This window comes from Onychomys torridus, chromosome 15, assembly GCF_903995425.1.
Source record: "Onychomys torridus chromosome 15, mOncTor1.1, whole genome shotgun sequence".
Lineage (NCBI taxonomy): Eukaryota > Metazoa > Chordata > Mammalia > Rodentia > Cricetidae > Onychomys > Onychomys torridus.
This window is the reverse complement of record NC_050457.1, coordinates 66,532,073-66,551,959: the sequence shown is the minus strand read 5'-3', so window position 1 is coordinate 66,551,959 and position 19,887 is coordinate 66,532,073. Positions and strand designations below refer to the sequence as shown.

Below are 19,887 nucleotides of genomic sequence, written 5' to 3'. Positions count from 1 at the left end.
GTCATGACCCAAAATGTCCAAGAAATTTGGGACACCATGAAAGGACCAAACCTACAAATAATAGGGATAGAGGAAGGAAAAGAATACCAACTCAAAGGCACAGAAAATATATTTAACAAGATCATAGAAGAAAACTTTCCAAACTTAAAGAAGGAAATACCTATGAAGATACAAGAAGCCTATAGAACACCAAACAGACTAGACCCCCCCAAAAAAAGTCCCATAGCCACATAATAATTAAACAACTAAACATACAGAATTAAGAAAGAATATTAAGGGCAGCAAAGGAAAAAGGCCAAGTGACTTATAAAGGCAAACCCATCAGAATAACACCCGATTTCTCAATGGAGACTTTGAAAGCCAGAAGGACCTGGACAGATATAATGCAGACACTAAAAGACCATGGATGCCAGCCTAGACTAATAGACCCAGCAAAACTTTCAATCATCATAGATGGAGTTAACAAGACATTCCAAGACAAAACCAGATTTAAACAATACTTATCCACAAACCCAGCCCTACAGAAAGCACGAGAAGGAAAATTCCAACCTAAGGAAGGCAGATACACCCATGAAAACACAGGCAATAGATAACACCACAGCAGTAAACCCCAAAGAAGAGAAGTACACACACACTACCACCAAAAAATAAAAATAATAACAGGAACGAACAGTCACTGGTCATTATTATCATTAATATCAATGGACTTAATTCACCTATAAAAAGACACAGACTAACAGAATGGATACAAAAACAGAACCCCTCTTTCTGCTGCATACAAGAAACACACCTCAAATTCAAAGATAGACACCTCCTAAGAATAAAAGGCTGAGAAAAGACTTTCCAATCAAATGGTCTTAAGAAACAAGCTAGTGTAGCCATCCTAATATCCAGCAAAATAGACTTCAAACTAAAATCAATCAAAAGAGATGATGAAGGTCATTACATACTCATAACAGGAAAGATCCACCAAGATGAAGTCTCAATTCTGAACATTTATGCCCTAAACACAAGGGCACCCACATATGTAAAAGAAACATTACTAAAGCTTAAATCACATATAAAACCCCACACATTAATAGTGGGAGACTTCAACAGCCCACTTTCACCTCTGGACAGATCAGCCAAATAAAAATAAAGGACTTAACTGATGTTATGGCTCAAATGGACTTAATTGATATCTACAGAACATTCCACCCAAACAAAAAAGAATATACCTTCTTCTCAGCACCACATGGAACCTTCTCTAAAATCGACCACATACTTGGCGACAAAGCAAATCTCAACAAATACAAAACAATTAGAATAACCTCCTGTGTTCTATTGGACCACCATGGTTTAAAGTTAGATTTCAACAACAACAAAAAAACTACAGAAATCCTACAATCTCATTGAAACTGAATAATGCTCAACTGAATCACCAAGGGGTTAAGGAAGAGATAAGAAAGAAATTAAGACTTCCTAAAGATCAATGAAAATGAATACACCACATACCCAAACTTATGGGACACTATGAAAGCAGTGCTAAGAGGGAAATTCATAGCACCAAATGCCCACATAAAGAAGTTGGAGAAATCTCACCCTAGTGACTTGACAGCACACCTGAAAGCTCTTGAACAAGAAGAAGCAAAGTCTCCCAGGAGGAACAGATGCCAGGAAATTATCAAATTGAGAGCTGAAATCAATAAAATAGAAATAATGAGAACAATACAAAGGATTAATGAAACAAAGAGTTGGTTCTTTGAGAAGATCAACAAGATAGACAAGCCCTTATCGAAACTAACCAAAAGACAGAGAGAGAGCATCCAAATTAACAAAATCAGAAATGAAGAGGGGGACATAACAACAGACAATGAGGAAATCCAGAGAATCATCAGGTCATACTTCAAAAACCTCTACTCCACAAAACTGGAAAATCTAAAAGAAATGGGTAATTTTCTGGATAGGTACCACATACCTAAGTTAAATCAAGACCAGATAAACCATCTAAATAGTCCAATAACCCCTAAGGAAATAAAATCAGTAATTAAAAGTCTCCCAACCAAAAAAAGCCCAGGACCAGATGGTTTCACTGCAGAATTCTACCAGATCTTCAAAGAAGACATAATACCAATACTCTTTAAATGGTTCCACACAATAGGAGCAGAAGGTATATAACCAAACTCCTTCAATGAGGCTACAATTACCCTGATTCCTAAACCAAACAAAGATGCAACAAAGAAAGAGAACTACAGACCAATCCCCCTCATGAACATTGATGCAAAAATACTGGCAAACAGATTCCAAGAACACATCAAAACTATTATCCACCATGATCAAGTAGGCTTCATCCCAGGGATGCAAGGGTGGTTCAACATACGAAATTCCATCAATGTAATACACCATATAAACAAACTCAAAGAAAAAAAAAAACCACATGATCATCTCACTAGGTGCAGAAAAGGCATTTGACAAAAATCCAACACCCCTTCATGATAAAGGTCTTGGAGCAATCAGGAACACAGGGAACATACCTAAACATAATAAAGGCAATCTACAGCAAGCCAACAGCCAACATCAAATTAAATGGAGAGAAACTCAAAGCAATACCACTAAACTCAGGAACAAGGCAAGGCTGTCCCCTCTCCCCATACTTATTCAATATAGTACTTGAAGATCTAGCCAGAGCTATAACACAACATAAGGAGATTAAGGGGATACAAATTGGAAAGGAAGAAGTCAAACTTTCCCTATTTGCAGATGACATGATAGTATAAATGAGTGACCCCAAAAAATTCAACCAAGGAACTTATACAGCTTATAAACATCTTCAGCAACATAGCAGGATACAAGATCAACTCAAAAAAATCAGTAGCCCTCCTATATACAATAGACAAGCAGGCTGAGAAGGAAATCAGAGATACATCACCCTTTACAATAGCCACAAATGGTATAAAATACCTTGGGGTTACTCTAACTAAGCATGTGAATGACCTATATGACAAGAACTTTAAGTCCCTGACAAAAGAAATTGAAGAAGATGTCAGAAAATGGAAAGATCTCCCATGCTCATGGATAGGCAGGATTAACATAATAAAAATGGCGATCTTACCAAAAGCAATCTACAGATTCAATGCAGTTCCCATCAAATTACCAACACAATTCTTCACAGATCTGGAAAGAATAATACTCAACTTCCTATGGAAAAACAAAAAAACTAGGATAGCCAAAAGAATCCTGTACAATAAAACAACCTCTGGAGGCATTATGATCCCCGACCTCAAGCTCTACTATAGAGCTACCATAATAAAAACAGCTTGGTACTGGCATAAAAACCAACATGTGGACCAATGGAATCGAATTGAAGACCCTGACATTAACCCACACACCTATGAACATATAATTTTTTGACAAAGAAGCCAAAAATGTACAATGGAAAAAAGAAAGCATCTTCAACAAATGGTGCTGGCATAACTGGATGCCAATGTGTAGAAGGCTGCAAATAGATCCATATCTGTCACCATGCACAAAACTTGAGTCCAAGTGGATCAAAGACTTCAACATAAATCCAGTTACTCTGAACCTGATAGAAGAGAAAGTACGAAGTAGTCTTGAACGCATTGGCACCAGAGATCACTGTTTAAATATAACAACAGTAGCACGTACACTGAGAGAAACAATCAATCAATGGGACCTGTTGAAACTGAGAAGCTTTTGTAGAGCAAACGACACAGTCAACAAGACAAAGTGACAGCCTACAGAATGGGAAAAGGTCTTCACCAACCCCACATCTGACAGAGGGCTGATATCCAGAATATATAAAGAACTCAAGAAATTAGACATCAAAATGCCCAACAGTCCAATTAAGAAATGGGCTGTAGAAATAAACAGAGAATTCTCAGCAGAGGAAGTTCAAATGGCTGAAAGACATTTAAGGAATTGCTCAACATCACTAATTATCCAGGAAATGCAAATCAAAACGACTCTGAGATACCACCTTACACCTGTCAGAATGGCTAAGATCAAAAACACAGAAGACAGCTTATGGTGGAGAGGATGTGGAGCAAGGAGAACTCTCCTCCACTGCTGGTGGGAATGCAAGCTTGTACAGCCACTTTGGAAATCAATATGGTGCTTCCTTAGAAAATTGGGAACCCATCTCCCCCAAGACCCAGCTGTAGTACTCTTAGGCATATACCCAAGGAATGCTCAATCATACCACAAGGGCATTTGCTCAGCTATGTTCATATCAGCATTGTTTGTAATAGCCAGAACCTGGAAACAGCCTAGATGCCCTTCAACTGAAGAATGGATAAAGAAAATATGGTACATATACACAATGGAGTACTACTCAGCCGAGAAAAACAATGACATCATGAGGTTTGCAGGCAAATGGATGGATCTAGAAAAAATCATCCTGAGTGAGGTAACCCAGACTCAGAAGGACAAACATGGTATATACTCACTCATAGTAGGATACTAGATGTAAAACAAAGATGACTAGACTGCTACACAATTCCAGGGAGGCTACCTAGAAAACAGGACCCTAGGAAAGACACAGGGACCACCCAATGACAGAGAAATGGATGAGATCTACATGAACAACCTGGACAATAGTGGGAGTCATGAAGGGCAAGGCTTGAGGGAAAGAAAGCTTAGGGGAGCAGGAGATCCCAGCTGGATCAAGAACAGAAAGGGAGAACAAGGAATAACAGACCATGATAAATGATGACCACATGAGAACAGGAATAGGCAGAGTGCTGGAGAGGTCCCCCAAAATCCACAATGATACATCCTCTAGACTGCTGGCAATGGTAGAGAGAAAGACTGATCTGACCTAGTCTGGTGATCAGATGACCAAACACCCTAACAGTAGTGCTGGAACTCTCATCCAATAACTGATGGAAGTGGATGCAGAGATCCTCAGCCAGGCCCCAGGTGGAGCTCCAGGAGTCCAATTGTCGAGAAAAAGAAGGGACTGTAAGAGTGTGAATTATTGAGACCAAGGTTGGAAAAGCACAGGGACAAATAGTCAAATGAATGGAAGCACATGAATTATGAACCAAAGGCTGTGGAGCCCCCAGCTGGAGCAGGCCCTCTGGATAAGTGAGACAATTGAATAGCTTGAACTGTTTGGGAGGCACCCAGACAGTGGGACCGGGACCTGTCCTTAGTGAATGAGCTGGCTGTTTGGAACCTTGGGCTTACACAGGGACACTTTGCTCAGCCTGGAAGAGGGGACAGGACCTGCCTGTACTGAATCTACCAGGTTTAAATGAATCCCCAGGGGAGTCTTGGCCCTGGAGGAGATGAGAATGGAGGAGAGGGGCTGGGGGAAGGTGGGGATGGGGGCCGGAAGGGGGAGGACAGCGGGACCCATGGCTGATGTGTAAAATTAAAACACAAATATAATAAATTTTAAAAGGTTAAAAAAAAAGTAAGAAGTTGACCTTCCATATGATGCAACAATCCCAGCCTCAAAATGATGTTTGAACAACTATGTATAACATTCATATTTGACTAGTCACAAAAAAGGGAAGTAGGGAGCAGCCCAATGCCCAGCTGCCCTGAAGCAGATAAATGGAAAATCGAAACAGCATTTTCACACATTGGAGTGTTATTTTGACACATAAAGAAGGCACTCCACACCACCTCACAGATGAACCTTGAAGATATTATGCTAACTAAAGTATGTCAGCCACAGAAGAACCAACACTGTAGGATTTCATTTACATGAATTATCTATTAAGTTCCAAGACACAAAAATTAGAGTAGTGGCTACTAGGGGATAGAAGGGGGAGAAGGAAGCAGTCAATTTGCAGAGTTCAGTTATAATAGAAATTATGAAAATTATCAGTAGATCTATTTATTGTAAACACATTTAACACCACTGAACTGTATACTTGAAGTGGCTGGTACAGTAAGTTATGTGTTCTACTATAATAAAGTCCTAACTACATGAAAACAAAATTAAAATTGAAAGTCACTGGCTAACCCACAGGGAGATGCTCCACCTTGCTCAGTGCTTATGCTTTGAGGGTGGAGTATGTGAAAGCATACAAGGTCAGTTCCTGCCCTCAAGGACTTCAAGTTCTTAAAGAGAACAAAGAAATAAAAGTGTGAGGGAATGTGATGAAATTAACCAAGTGAAACTTCCTTTCAGAACTGGAATTGTGTTAAATACATGGGCCTGAAGGAGTATCTGCCAGGGGATGGCTGCTCTGTAGGCATGGATTCCTGTCGTTTCCTGAGGGCTTTGTGGATGTGACTACAAGAGTGAGGCAGATGGAACACAGATGCAGTGATGGGAGCTGATGACATGGAATGTTCTCTACATTCAGGAAAGAGAAGGAAGAAAATAATTCAGAAAACTGATGCCCGACCCAGAGTGAGATGACATCACAGCTCTGGCCACCACCTTCATAGCAGTCTTGGAACTTACATAGGACTCACTTAAGATGCTTCATTGCCTCAGACATTGTGAAATATTGTCCATTGTTTCAAGTCACTAAGCTTGTTGCTAAAATTGTTACTCAGTGATAGATAATTAATACAGATGTAATAATTAACTCTTGTCTCCTAGCCATTAACTCTCATGGGGGCTTTATCTGATATCCCAAACATATGGGAAACTATCAAGAGGTTTACATAAGAAAAGGCAATTAGTCAAGCTTGGTTAAATATATGGGTGAGCTTGGGAGTAAGAAGAGTCAATGATTCATAAGTTCCTGAAAACTATGCCATCACCTAGTACACCATGATTCGGATACAGGATATGTAAATTGCTAACAGCAATACCATCCATATTATAGCTCTTAAGTCAGTTTGCAGAGTAACTGCATCACTTCTATCCTAGAAGTAGTAATTTCTATAAATGCACTTCTTAACAAAAGTCTAGAGAATATCAATTTTGTTGAGGCTTGGGAGAAAGCTCTGTAGGCCACATGCTTACTGTGAAACCATAAGATCTGACATCAGTCTGGAAACCTATGCATAAAAAAGCTGCCAGGCATGGTAGCACGTACTTAAGTTCACAGCACTGGGAAGTCAGAAACAGACAGGTCCCTAGTGCTCACTGGCCCTAGCTTACTTAGTTAGCTCAAGGCCAGTGAAGGACCCTGTGTCAAGAGCTGAGGTGGACAGTACCTTAGAAACAGTGCATGGACCTGATCTTTGGTCTCTATGCATGTGCACACACAATGCACATGTACCTGCACACACACACACACACACACACACACACACACACACACACACACAATCAGCTTTGTCATTTTAAACATGGTGTCAGAGTTACCTTGTTAAGAGTTGAGTCCAAGCTAAGAAGCTATTGGTAATTGGTGCCTTCTGAGAGTGGGTGAGGTGGTTTTTAACAGGAATACAGCTGGAGAGGCTACCCATGTTCCTGTAGATAGCCCTACACCATGCACACACTGGCAGCACTAAGTGGACTCAGTTGATTTAAAAAAAAAAAAAAAAAACATGAAATTTGGAGAGAAAAGTAGTGAAGGGTATAAAGAAAGAATTGGAGACTTCCGGCAGTGGCGGCTGGGACGACAGGGGAAAGATGGGTCAAAGTCAGAGTGGCGGCCATGGTCCTGGGGGTGGCAAGAAGGATGACAAGGACAAGAAAAAGAAATATGAACCTCCTGTCCCAACCAAAGTGGGGAAAAAGAAGAAGAAAACCAAGGGACCAGATGCTGCCAGCAAACTGCTGGTGGTAATGCCTCACACTCAGTGCCGCCTAAAATTACTGAAGTTAGAGAGAATAAAAGACTGTCTTCTCATGGAGGAAGAATCCATTAGAAATCAGGAGCAGATGAAACCATTGGAAGAATTGGAGGTGACATAATGTGGGGTGGATTTATTAAAATGCATTATCTACATATATGAAATTCCCAAACAATTTTTTTCAAGAACTGGAAATATTCTAGCGAACAGAAAGATGAAATATGGCCAAACACATAAAAAAATAAACAACTTCAGAATAACACACCTGCTTTGAGAGCTGCTCCTCACACAGCTGGTAGAGTGTGAAAAATTTCCTGGCCAGAACTACATTATCAATGAAGCCACAGCTGGCTAACTTCACCCTTATGATAATCTGACGGTCAGGGACCATCATGGCCACAGATCGGAAGTTTATCTTCAAGTTTTCTGGGAGTTCCTGGCGCCCAGCATAGCCAGGGTTCTAAATGGAAGCAAAACCCAAGGATGAGTGACAGACAAATTCCTGGGACGACTAGGACACAATGGCATGATATTCAAAGATTCATTATGCACACAACACAAATCTGGAATGTCAATCAGGAAGCTCGTTTACATATCTCACTCTTCTATTGCCTGGACAGACTAAGTCATGAGTTATTAATACGATCTTTGTTTAGCACTTAAAGACTTTCAAACAGGAATGATAACTACAATCTCGATTTTCATTCCTAAAGAACAGGTGACACAGGACTGGGGAGAGGTATGGGCACCGTGACAAGAAGGCTGAGTTTCAGTGGCTCGCCTAGGAATTCCTCACCATAGTTAGAAAAAGTCCAAATTCTGGGTTCATGGTCACATTATCTCCATCAGTAAAAATGAAAGATCTTTTCCGCTCCTTTTTACATGTGAGGATAATGGAGATTTGCTGGGCTGCTACAGAGAGAACTGGTAGATCGATACGGTTGAATTCATCAAAGCAACCCCAGGACCCAGACTGTGCCAGCCCTTAGAAAGGAAATTAAACAGAAAATCCAATTAGTATATCATTTCTGAAAACCAAGAGAACGGATATTACGCAGCTGCCAAAATGAACCAGAGATCAGTTTATTCAAAACTGAAGTCAGGAAATAAACAGTGCATGGAAAGGCCCAAAACGGCCAACAAGTTGGCAGCTTGTCTGTAAACATCCAACCCATGGTACTGACAACAAGTGCCTAACAAAAGGCAAATTACATCCACCTAACACTGCTCAGACTGAGCTTGTCAAATAAAAAAACCTAGAAAAAGAACAGCAAAATATATCCAGTTCTTGAACAAAGTAAACAAATCTTGCTGTTCTTGTTGCTGCAGATTCAATCAAGTCTCCCACGCACTAAGCTTGTGTTCCCAGTGGGCTGCATCACCCACCCTGAGAGTGAAATCTTATCTTGAGGTTTGTTTATGTCTTTTAGGTATATGAGTATTTTGTCTGCATGTACATCTGCACACCAGAAGAAGGCATCAGATTCCATTACAGATGGTTGTGAGTTGCCATGTGGTTGTTGGGAATTGAACTCAGGACCTCTGGAAGAGCAGAGCAGCCAGTTCTCTTAACCACTGAGCCATCTCTCTAGCCCTGAGAGATAAATCTTAACAAGAAATTTCACCTGGCCTGGTATTTTTCAGTCAGTGAAAGACACAAGGCTCACCTTTGAATATCCGCCCAAGTCCTCGGAAATCCATCTGGTCTGAGCAGTTGAAAACCACAACATATTTCCCAAGACACCGGCCCATATCCTTGGTGGTTTCTGTCTTGCCTGTCCCTGCAGGACCAGCAGGGGCTCCTCCCATGCTCATTCCGAGAGCTTGAGCCAATGTGATATAGCACCTGTGGGGCCAAGTTGTCTTTAGAAACTTGCTATAGTATGCCAAAGGCACTCAAGTCATCACAGAGAAATGAGCCTCTGCATGATTAAAAGACACAGGAAGAGGGCCAGTCTCCCTATACCTAATTTCCAAAGCTATATCCTAAGACAAATGCCCTCATGCATGTTGAGATGTGCTATGGAGAAAGAAGGAGGAAGTCTCTGTCCAAATAAGTTTAGGAAGTCTGTAAAAAGCTGGAATTCTTTACTGACATTTTTCAGGCTTTATGTTCATGATAATTACTGGGAATGTATAAGCATGGAAAAAGAGTGTAGCGCATTGCCAACATTTACTTGGCAACTCTTCCCTAGAAATCTATCCATATCAAAAGAATGACATTTAGACAGTCTCACTGATCATGAGGGAAATGCATATCACTGTGTATCACCTGGCTCCCTAAAGGAAGGATGTTACTAAAAGAGTAAAGGCAAGCATTGCTGGGGAGATTACATACTGTTGATGAAGCTGAGGCTTGGTGACGTCACGATTGAAAACTAAATGAAGTTTCCCCCAAAAAAATGGAAAACAGCACTAACACACACCCTACCAATCTCCCATTTCAGTGCACACACAAAAGACTAATTCACCCCTTCATGAAGGTATCTATCCTGCTACGTTCACTGTAGGCCCAGTAGTCAGCTAATGGATATTTTGAGACCCACAAAAAGACCCAATTGTCAGTTAACGGATGAATGAACTTTTCAAAATATGGTTTTATACAATGGAATACTTTTTGGTCTTTAAAAAGAAAATCCTACCATTTGCCATACAGGAGTAGACCCAAAGAAATTTTACTAAGTAAAAATAAGCCAGACACAAAAATACAAATACTGCATAATTTCATTCACATGCTAGGAAGAAAGCAGGCAGAATACAGAGAGAATAAACCAATAGTGGCCAAAGGCAGAATAGAGACAGGAAATAAGACGTAGGGCAGATTCAACATATCTATATTGTAAGGTCAGTAAATGCAGACAGTTGATGTGCAACGGGATTATAGTTAATAAAACTTTCTTGTCCTAGGAGTCTTCATCAAAATTAATAGATTTTAGTTGTTCTCTCCAAAGTAAGTAACTGTGAACTGCTGGCTATGCTAACATGCATCACTGTAATAACTACTTACTATCCTTGTCTACTGTTACATTCTGTTGTAATCCTCAAATATACATAAGAAAGAACAAAAATAAATGATCTGGCCATGGTAACACAAGCTGTACTCCCAGAAGCAGAAAGATGATGAATCCAAGATCAGCCTGGGCTACATAGTGGATTCCAAGTTAGTTTGAGCTGTGTAATGAGATTCTGGCTCCCCAAAACTCAAACTCTTGGGATGCAGCTAGGTGGGAGAGTGGCTATCTAACATGCCTAAGGCTTTGGGTTCAATTCACATCATGAGAGAAACAGAAAAATAAGTAAATTCTATTTGTCAGATTGGGAATCACTTAAATAGAGTCCTTGTCTGATGAATCTAAGAACTCATAGTTCCACACCCTTGATTTAATTTCATTTAATGTTTTAGGAGTCTGAATGTATGCGTGTGTGTAAGTTTATGTGCACCATTCATGAGTGTAGTGGATAGCCATCCCAGCATTGGCCTGGAAGTTCCAACCCCCACTGAGGCTTCGGTAATGGTCACGCCCACAAGGCAGGGCAAAGGACGAAGCAGAAGACCAAGGATCGGGAAGAGGTCACTCTCTTGGTTCCCGGACTCTGGACGCTGGAGGTAGACCGAGCAGAGTTCTCCAGAGAACACGGCCGGACTGCACTATACCCTTGCCAGACCCTGTAACCTACCCCCTCATTTGTAAGTACCCCACAAAATAAACCTCCCTTTTAACTACGTGGAGCGGCCTTAATAATTTCACCAATACATGAGCAGGAACCCACAGAGCCCACAAGGAAGTATTGGATCTACAGATAGTTGTGAGGTTTGATGGGGGTACTAGGAAGTGATCCCACATCCTCTGCAAAAGTAGCTAGGAAGATGCATGACCTTGGTTTTAAACAACACACTGCTAAATAATAACATTCCAGCATCTGCAATTCCTTCCACACCTTACCATATGAGGACAACACGTGAAAGATTTGGTGAGCAAATACAAGAAAGCCTGTAAAGGAAAAAATTTACCCTAAAAGTATGCGGATAGATTCCTTGATTCCCAGCACCACCTGGTGTTGCCAGAGAAAACAGTCCATAAGCTAGTGCAGCTTCGTTTCCTATGGCTGAATATAAAGTGTTCAGAGAGACCTGAGAAAGAACTCAGAGGAAAAGAGGCAATTTACCCAGCTTACAAGTGGAAGTGATCATCAAGTACACAGACTGGGGTCTCCCAGGTTCTCTACTAGAAATAAGGTTCTGAGAACCAGGTGAGCAACCATCCTGGCCAAGGAGGAAGAAGCCTGGTGAGAAAGCAGACGGACACTTGCACTCATGTCCCTCTTTCCCTCTAGCTGAAGGCCTAATTCCGGACTTGCAGTTCACCATTCCTTTCTGAGCAGTCTTTAACAACCACTGCCTACACAGCGAGCTCCATGTCATCTCATTAAAACCCCAGACGATCCCACCTTGGGAAGGGGAAACAGATGAGATTCCATGTAGTAAATTGGGGATGGGGGGTGGGTCATTAGAGGGGAGGGGATAGGGGATGAAAACACAAGGTAACAGGATGGCCAAGCTAGGGGAGGGACAGAGTGGAAAGTATGAGTAAAGGAGAAACCTGGTGCTAGGGAAATTCCCAGGAATCCACAAGGACAACCCCAGATTGGACTACTAGCAATAGTGGAGAGGGTGCCTGAACTGGCCTACCCCGGTAATAACTGTCATCATAGAGCCTTCATCCAGTAACTGATGGAAGCAGATGCAGAGATCCACAACCAAGCACCAGGCCAAGCTCCTAAGAGTCCAGTTAAAGAGAGGCAAAAGGGATTATATGAACAAGGAGGGGGTCAAGATCATGATGGGGAAATCTACAGAGACAACCAAACCAAGCTAGTGGGAACTCACAAACTTAAATAGACCAACAGCTGTGGAACCTGCTTGGGACCAGACTTTGTGTATGGAAGATAGTTGTGTAGCTTGGTCTGTTTGAGGATCCCCTGGCAGTGGGATCAGGATCTACCCCTGGCACATGGAATGGCTTTCTGGAGCCCACTAGCAATGGTCAGACACCTTGCTTACCCTTGATGCAGCGGGGAGGGCCTTGGTCCTGCCTCAACTGAATGTATCAGGCTTTGCTGACTCCCCATGGGAGGCCTTTCCCTTTTGGAGGAGGGAATAGGGGAGTGGGTTACAGTGGGGAGAGAGAGGAGGGCTGAAAGGGGGATCTGTGGTTGGTGTGCAAAATGAATAAAAAAATTTAAATGAATAAAAAGAAAAAAATCACTGATTTCACTTCACAATGAGGAAAGAGGCTCACACAACAGAGTGATTTTGCTCAGGATCTCAGAAGAGCTGATGCTTAGTCTAGCCTGTGGCTGCAAGCCAAGCTCTTTCTGTCAGACACAAGGTGCATCTAGCCTTCAAGATAAATAACTTGCATAGTGATTTAAAAGATACTATCTTCCTCTCTGACAAAAAGAGCTGCTGGCCCCAGAAAATTGGGATCAATCCTGTCAAGTCTATGTATTACATTCACCTTTACAAAAAAAAAAAAGGTACATATATATTTATCAGCACACAAAAACCCCTCTGAGGTTTCTAGTGGTGACTGAAATAGTCCCATGTGCTCACCAGAAAATAAGCCATTCCTCATATCAAATGGAATAAATTCCTTGTCCTCAAGGGGCAGGAGTGCTTCTTGCTGTGTTTTAGGATTCCTCTGCCTTGTCCTGTAGAGGTGAAGTGCCCCTTGATCATGTCCAGGTTTTTGTCTTTCACTGTCTGAATCATGTTCTAGCTGCTTGACCCTATTATGTGGGTTCAGAACTCTTTCCAGACCAGTATAATAAAAGAGTGATATGCAATTAAAAAAAAAAGATAAGATAAGGAACCAACGCCGGCCACTCACTGCTGCCCCGCAGAGCTCTCTACATCTGTGAATATCGGGCAAATGTGTCGCCACTGCACTTAGGCATCCATAGCATTATAGGCGTTTCTTATCACATGTAAAGAGATGTGCTTTCTGTACCTATTGATTCTAAAGTGCTCAAGAGTTTCTGAAGGAGGACAACAGGGTACATGCACCAGCAAGAAATTCCCTGTGTTGAAAATTGGAGTTAGTTACAGACTTTGCACTAGGACACACATATGTGCTTCAGGGGAGCTGATAGGAAAGGCTGTAAACAATGTGTATTCCGTGATTAAGAAAAGCAATAAACCAGGTGTGGTAGTGCACTCCTGTAATCCCAGGACTCGGTAGACCGAGGCAGGACAGACAACGCTCTTGAGTTAAAGTCATCTTGGACCTATCTGAACTGCATCATTGGATCCAAGACAGAGAGAGAGAAACAAAGACAGAGACAGAGAGACAGACAGACACAGAGACAGAAGGACAGAGAGACAAGTAGATACAGAGAAAGAGAAATAGTGAGAAACAGAGAGAGACAAAGGGAAGAAGAGACATAGATAATAGATAGATAGGTGATAGACAGATAGACAGATAGATAGATAGATACATAGATAGATGATAGATAAGTAGATAGATAGATAGATAGATAGATAGATAGATAATGATAGATAGATAGATGATAGATAAGTAGATAGATAGATAGATAAGTAGATAGATAGATGATAGATAGATAGATAGATGATAGATAAGTAGATAGATAGATAGATAGATAGATAAGTAGATAGATAGATAGGTGATAGATAAGTAGATAGATAGATAGATAGATGATAGATAGATAGGTGATAGATAAGTAGATAGATAGATAGATAAGTAGATAGATAGATAGATAGATAGATAGATGATAGATAAGTAGATAGATAGATAGATAAGTAGATAGATAGATAGATAGATAGATAGACAGACAGACAGATAGATAGATAATCATCTATCTATACACCTCAGCTGAGTATATACAATTCCTCTTTATCCATGCACTCATCTTCTGAAGTTACCATTATCTAAAGTCTACAAACTGAATATTTTAAGAGAGATAAAGACATATTTGCATAACTTTTATTATAATTCATTTTATCATTAGTTGCTGGTAATCTCCTACTATGTATAATTTATAAATCAAATCTCAACATTAATTTGTATGTATAGGAAAAAGTAGTATACATAGAGTTGAATACTGTTTGTGATTTCAAGCATCAGCTGAGGATCATGGAACATACTCCCCGCAGACAAGGGGACACCCCTTTAAGCTCCTATAATTGATGGCACCAGATGATTGGTTTTGGAGCAATGGCTGGATCTTCAGGCCTCTATCCTAATGCATGGGTTAATACCTTGATGCATTTATAATGTGTTGGAATTATTGGGTGTAGTAAAAGATATGAAGTAAGGCCTAGATGGAGGAAGTAGCTCACTGGGGGGAGGGGATGTCATTAGGGGATGTATCTTGCCTTCTTTTTCCTATATTCTTCCTTCTGCATAGCTCCTGTCCATCATGAGGTAAATAAGCTCATCTACCACATGTTCTCACAATCATTATGTTCAAGTGCCCAGGGCCAGGAAATCATGTGCTGCCCCTCTGACAGCAGGAGCCAAAATCAAGTCTTTGGGTTCTTCTCTCAGATTTATATCACATCTGCTCCAAAGCAACTAATACAGGGGGTGCTTTTATGCATGATCTATAGTTCGTTCAAGGATTCCAAAAGAAACAAATGGGAAGGGTCGGAAGTCTTGCCCAAGACACCACAGCTGTGAAGGACAGAGTGAAGGAGTCATAGAAACTATGTCACTGTGTCATAGGAAAACATTGTGATTTTCCGTACCTCTGTCAACAGGAAGCTCTATCTACCCTTGATTCCATCTGGCCTCTGCCTAGGTGATGGTAATAGTGAGGCCATTCCAACCTCCTCTGCCTGCACTCAGAAGTGGAAAGAAGATGGTTATTAAAGTCATCATGAGTTTGGGGGAAGGGAATATGTGTTATTATCGTGTGATGATGGCCATTTGACCATCTGAAATGTCAACAAGTCTTTCCATGTGATGTGAAGCTCCTCAGCTGCCACAGTTGTCAGATTCCACAGGTCAGACAGCAAAGGCTGACAGTACATGCCAGTACCTCCAGAACTGTACCTTTATAAGACGTCTGTTTTCATTAGGAGCTTTCTTACTGTAAAGGACAGAAAGTCCTATACTCTGAACCAGCAGCCGAAAATGATCCCTCACTTCTCACACATTCAAGCTGAAGAAATGCAGATAAGGGGGCCCAGGGGTAAAAGTCTAAATGAAGTCAGAACTGTCTGCACTTACAGTTGCAAATACTTGCTTGGCTTTCAAGGTTCTCTGGTTTTTAATGGTGACATAATCAAGTAACAAAAAAGACTGGACCTGACACACATATGTGAAAGTTGGAATTTTGGCAAATAATGAGCCAATATGTGCGTAAGAATAGCAAATGAACTAATAATTTTAAAACCTAGAAAAGCTTCCCTCTCCCAACTTTCTGCTTTTCCTTCTTCTGTTTAACTTCATCACAAAAAGCTGATTAGCCAATGAGCATTTCCTCTATTCCTCCAGAAATATTTACTTAACAACTGTTATGTGACAGAGACATTTTAATGAATTCATCTCGTGAAGCCTGACTCAGGAACCTTGCATTTTCAAGGAAGAAAAGAAATTAATTTAAAATAATAGTTAAAAGGAGGAAATCTGGGTCAGATATTGTGGGGAGCAGGAATCACTGTATCTGGCTAACATCAGATTTACAAGATCCCTCCGAGGTGACATCTGAGCAGAGAAAAGAAGGCCATGAAGAAGGGAGGCAGTTCTCTACCAGTCAGAGTATTTCAAATGAAAAAGCCCTGAGCCACGACTGTGCTTGGTCTGTTTGAGAAAACCCCAAAGAAAATATAGATGGAAGTGAATAAGGAAAAAAAGACAGAAGTGGCCAGGGCAGCTTGTGCCAGGTTTCCTAAGATGATATGATGGTTACCTTGATTTCCTGTGACATGGACCAAAGTAAAGGGTTAGAGCAAAAAAAGTTACATAATATCACTTACATTCTGTTGTCTGTCCTGCGAACAGACAACAGGGCACAATGTAGGGAAACCAGCTAAGAGACTACACCAATAATCTAGGTGGGGGATTTCAGTGGAACACAAATGGTTACAGCAAAGGGTTAAAAGGGCCATCACATTTCAGGTACTGATGATAGACTGGGTAATGGATTAAGAGGATAGACTTTAAGGGTGCACCAAGGAGTTCTTGCTTGGTGAAGTAAAGGTAGCAGATTCCAGAATTAGGAGATGGATGCCGCCACATCGATAAAAATAGGATGTTCCACTACTAGCCTGAAGAAGATAGGAGATAACCAACCAAGCTGTAGTTAAATACTCTATGAGCATCCAGAGGGCCATGTCATGTCAGCAGGTGAATGGATATGCATCCCAGGAGCTCAGGGAAGATGCTCTGGCAGTGCTCAGTTTGGGGTCAGCATCTAGATGCTATTAAAAGTCATGGGAGATCTGTGCAGTGCAGCTAGAGACAAGAACCCCAATGTGCAACGGAGAAACAAGCAGTATGAGGAGCCACATGAAAATGCTAAATCAAAAAGGAGGCAGCCCAGTGATGCCAGTATTGATGATTACTAAAGGAAGGTCAGGCCAGAACTGACATGGGATGTGACAGCTTGAGGTGTGAGTGACTTTCACAGGAACACTTCGAGGGAATGGGGATGTGTGTAATAGATTAATGTTGTCCCCAAAAAATACCCATATTCTAACCTCTGAACACTATGAACATACCACCTTATATAGCTAAAGGGGCTTTGCAGACATTATCAATGTGAGGACCTTGGAGTAGACAGATTAATCCCGGGCTACCCAATGGATTCAGTCCATTCTGAGGAAACAGGAGAGAGAAAAGCATGTTAAAGACACAAGAGGGATGAAGGTGAGGTGCAAAGGACAAAGGGCATGAATTCAGCCCACTGTCTGTGCTTCTCAAGGCAAAGGAAGAGATCACAAGTCAAGGAACAAGGCAGCTCTCTGGAGCTGGGGTGGTCTTCTGCTCACAGTCAATGAGAAGTGAGGATTTAGGTCCTACAGCCGAGAGGATTTCTGCCAACAACCTGAAAAGGTGGGAAACGGCACCCCCTTGTGTCTCTAGGAAGGAATGCAGCCCTCTTGCGATTTACGGAAGGGTAAAATAGATTTGTGGGGTTTAAGCTTCTGAACTTGGGATGATTTGTTATGGTAGTAGTATAAAATTCCCACTGTGAGTCTGAACAGAGTACACTCAAGACAAGCAGGGCAGAAAGAAACTGTGCTTTTGAGGGGGGGCGGGGGTGGAGAGCACAGAAATGGGAAGGAAAACGAAGGGTTGCAGGAGGGTTTTCCAGACAGAAGCAGACGCATTATGTAATATGTTGCTGACAGTGACCTAACAAAAGATGGACACTGATGACTGCCTCAGAGAGGAAACAGAGCTGGAAGTTCGGATTCGGCTGCCCTTCTCCTTTTCACTTCTGATCCATCCTGAGACCCTCGTCCGTGGATGGCGAGAACACTCTCAGTTAGTTCTTCGTGGGAAAAACCCTCACAGACAACTAAAGGTGTTAACAATGGATGGCCTGGGTGTTTCCTAATCCATTCAAGCTGACAATTGTAATTAGCCAGCATGAGTGCAGGTGACGGCTAAGGAAAAATGACAGCTCCCGTGTCCCTGCCCACACACCACCAGTCTTCCTGCTCTCGACTGTGCTTTACTTCACTTTTTTCCTGCTTTTTAAAAAACACCTTAATTGTTTCTCCAAAGAACAATAGGTGCTGAAGTTAATAAAGTGACCTTCGCTGTCCACTGTGTTCCATGCCTAGTAGCACACAGTAATTAATTTCTTTCTTGTCCATCCACAGACACATTTACACGTTGCCTCTGTAACACTGAATGCAAAAGAAGTGAGGTCTATTTCAACCACAAACCTGAATCCCAGGTGAAGACACAGGAAAAGCTAGAAATACTAACTTTCAAAGGACTTGCTATAAAAGCGCTGTTGGCAAAAAAAAAAAAAAAAAAAAAAAAAAAAAAAAAAAAAAAAAAGTCCTCTGAGCCACCAGAGGGACTAAAATGGTAAGCAGAGGAGAAGAGGGCTGTGGAATGACAGAATCCTCCCATCACCTGTCTGTGAGTGGAGTTATGACAAGCCTGTCAGTGCAGCCTAAAAATTCATTCTGGTATATGAAAGCCACGTCTGTGATGTGGATCATCATCTTGTCAGAATCTTCCTTAAAATAAAATCGGCACTGTTTCAGCCACTCAAAGTCCGCAGGGCTCTTGACATGCATGTGGCACTGAAATTCAAAAGGTGTGTGTTAGACCAGAGATGAGTCGCTTGCTAAGTAGGCATATTCGCATTTGCACAGACCACAGAGTCGAAAAGAGAAAAACCAAGGTGAGAGACATCAAGTCTCTCGTCATCTGACCCAGTCAGTTCCTGATCAACAAAAAAGTGACTTGAGATGCTATGGGAATGGGAAGAATCAAGACCACTCCAGCTAGGTTGCTCAGATTGAAATGACATTACAGTTCAATAATATGAGAGTCATTTCTATAATTACACCCCTTCAGGCATAGCACCATATATCTGAACCATGAGACTCGATCTATGAGAGTACAAAGACAAAGCTACAATCACATCACAAAAAACGAATCTCTTAAGAAGATGATGAAATTGTATGCTTTTTTTTTTAAAGCCATTTTTTGTTTTGTTTTTTTCCTTTAAATTTTCAACAGATCAAAAAATCCTAACATTTAAATGGCAGGTTAATATCTGGCAATGGTTTCATTTAAAATTTTTACCAAATTTTTAAGACACTGTAATCATTTCTCTTTGACAAATAAGAAATCTAAAATTACCCTGTGTCCTCTCTTTCTCTGAGAATCAAACAGTGCGCTTAGCTATTAGGCAAGAAGATTAACACAAAATAGCACAAAAATGTAGTCTTTTGATTCCACTACACCAGGACCAATCTTTCATAATCTTCTTTTTTAACATAATGGGTCTGAGACACAATCTGAAAAATTATTATGAATGTAAGAGCTTCTTGCCTCTTACCTAATATTACATTTTATAGAAGAGGACAACTCTAATTTCTTTTCATACTTCACATAACTATAACTATGAATCTCCCTTTATCCGTCCCTTTATATTTTTAAAGGCAAACTCTGTGACATCTAT

At 41.1% G+C, this 19,887-nt stretch overlaps 1 protein-coding gene across 1 annotated transcript in view; it reads right to left on the bottom strand.

Moving 5' to 3' along the window:
• Dnah5 (dynein axonemal heavy chain 5) overlaps window positions 1-19,887 on the bottom strand; it is a 232,159-nt gene that overhangs the window by 125,332 nt on the left and 86,940 nt on the right. The window contains 4 exon segments of the mRNA XM_036206930.1: window positions 7,976-8,170; window positions 8,507-8,694; window positions 9,378-9,556; window positions 18,828-19,000. Coding sequence (XP_036062823.1) covers window positions 7,976-8,170; window positions 8,507-8,694; window positions 9,378-9,556; window positions 18,828-19,000 — 735 coding nt within the window.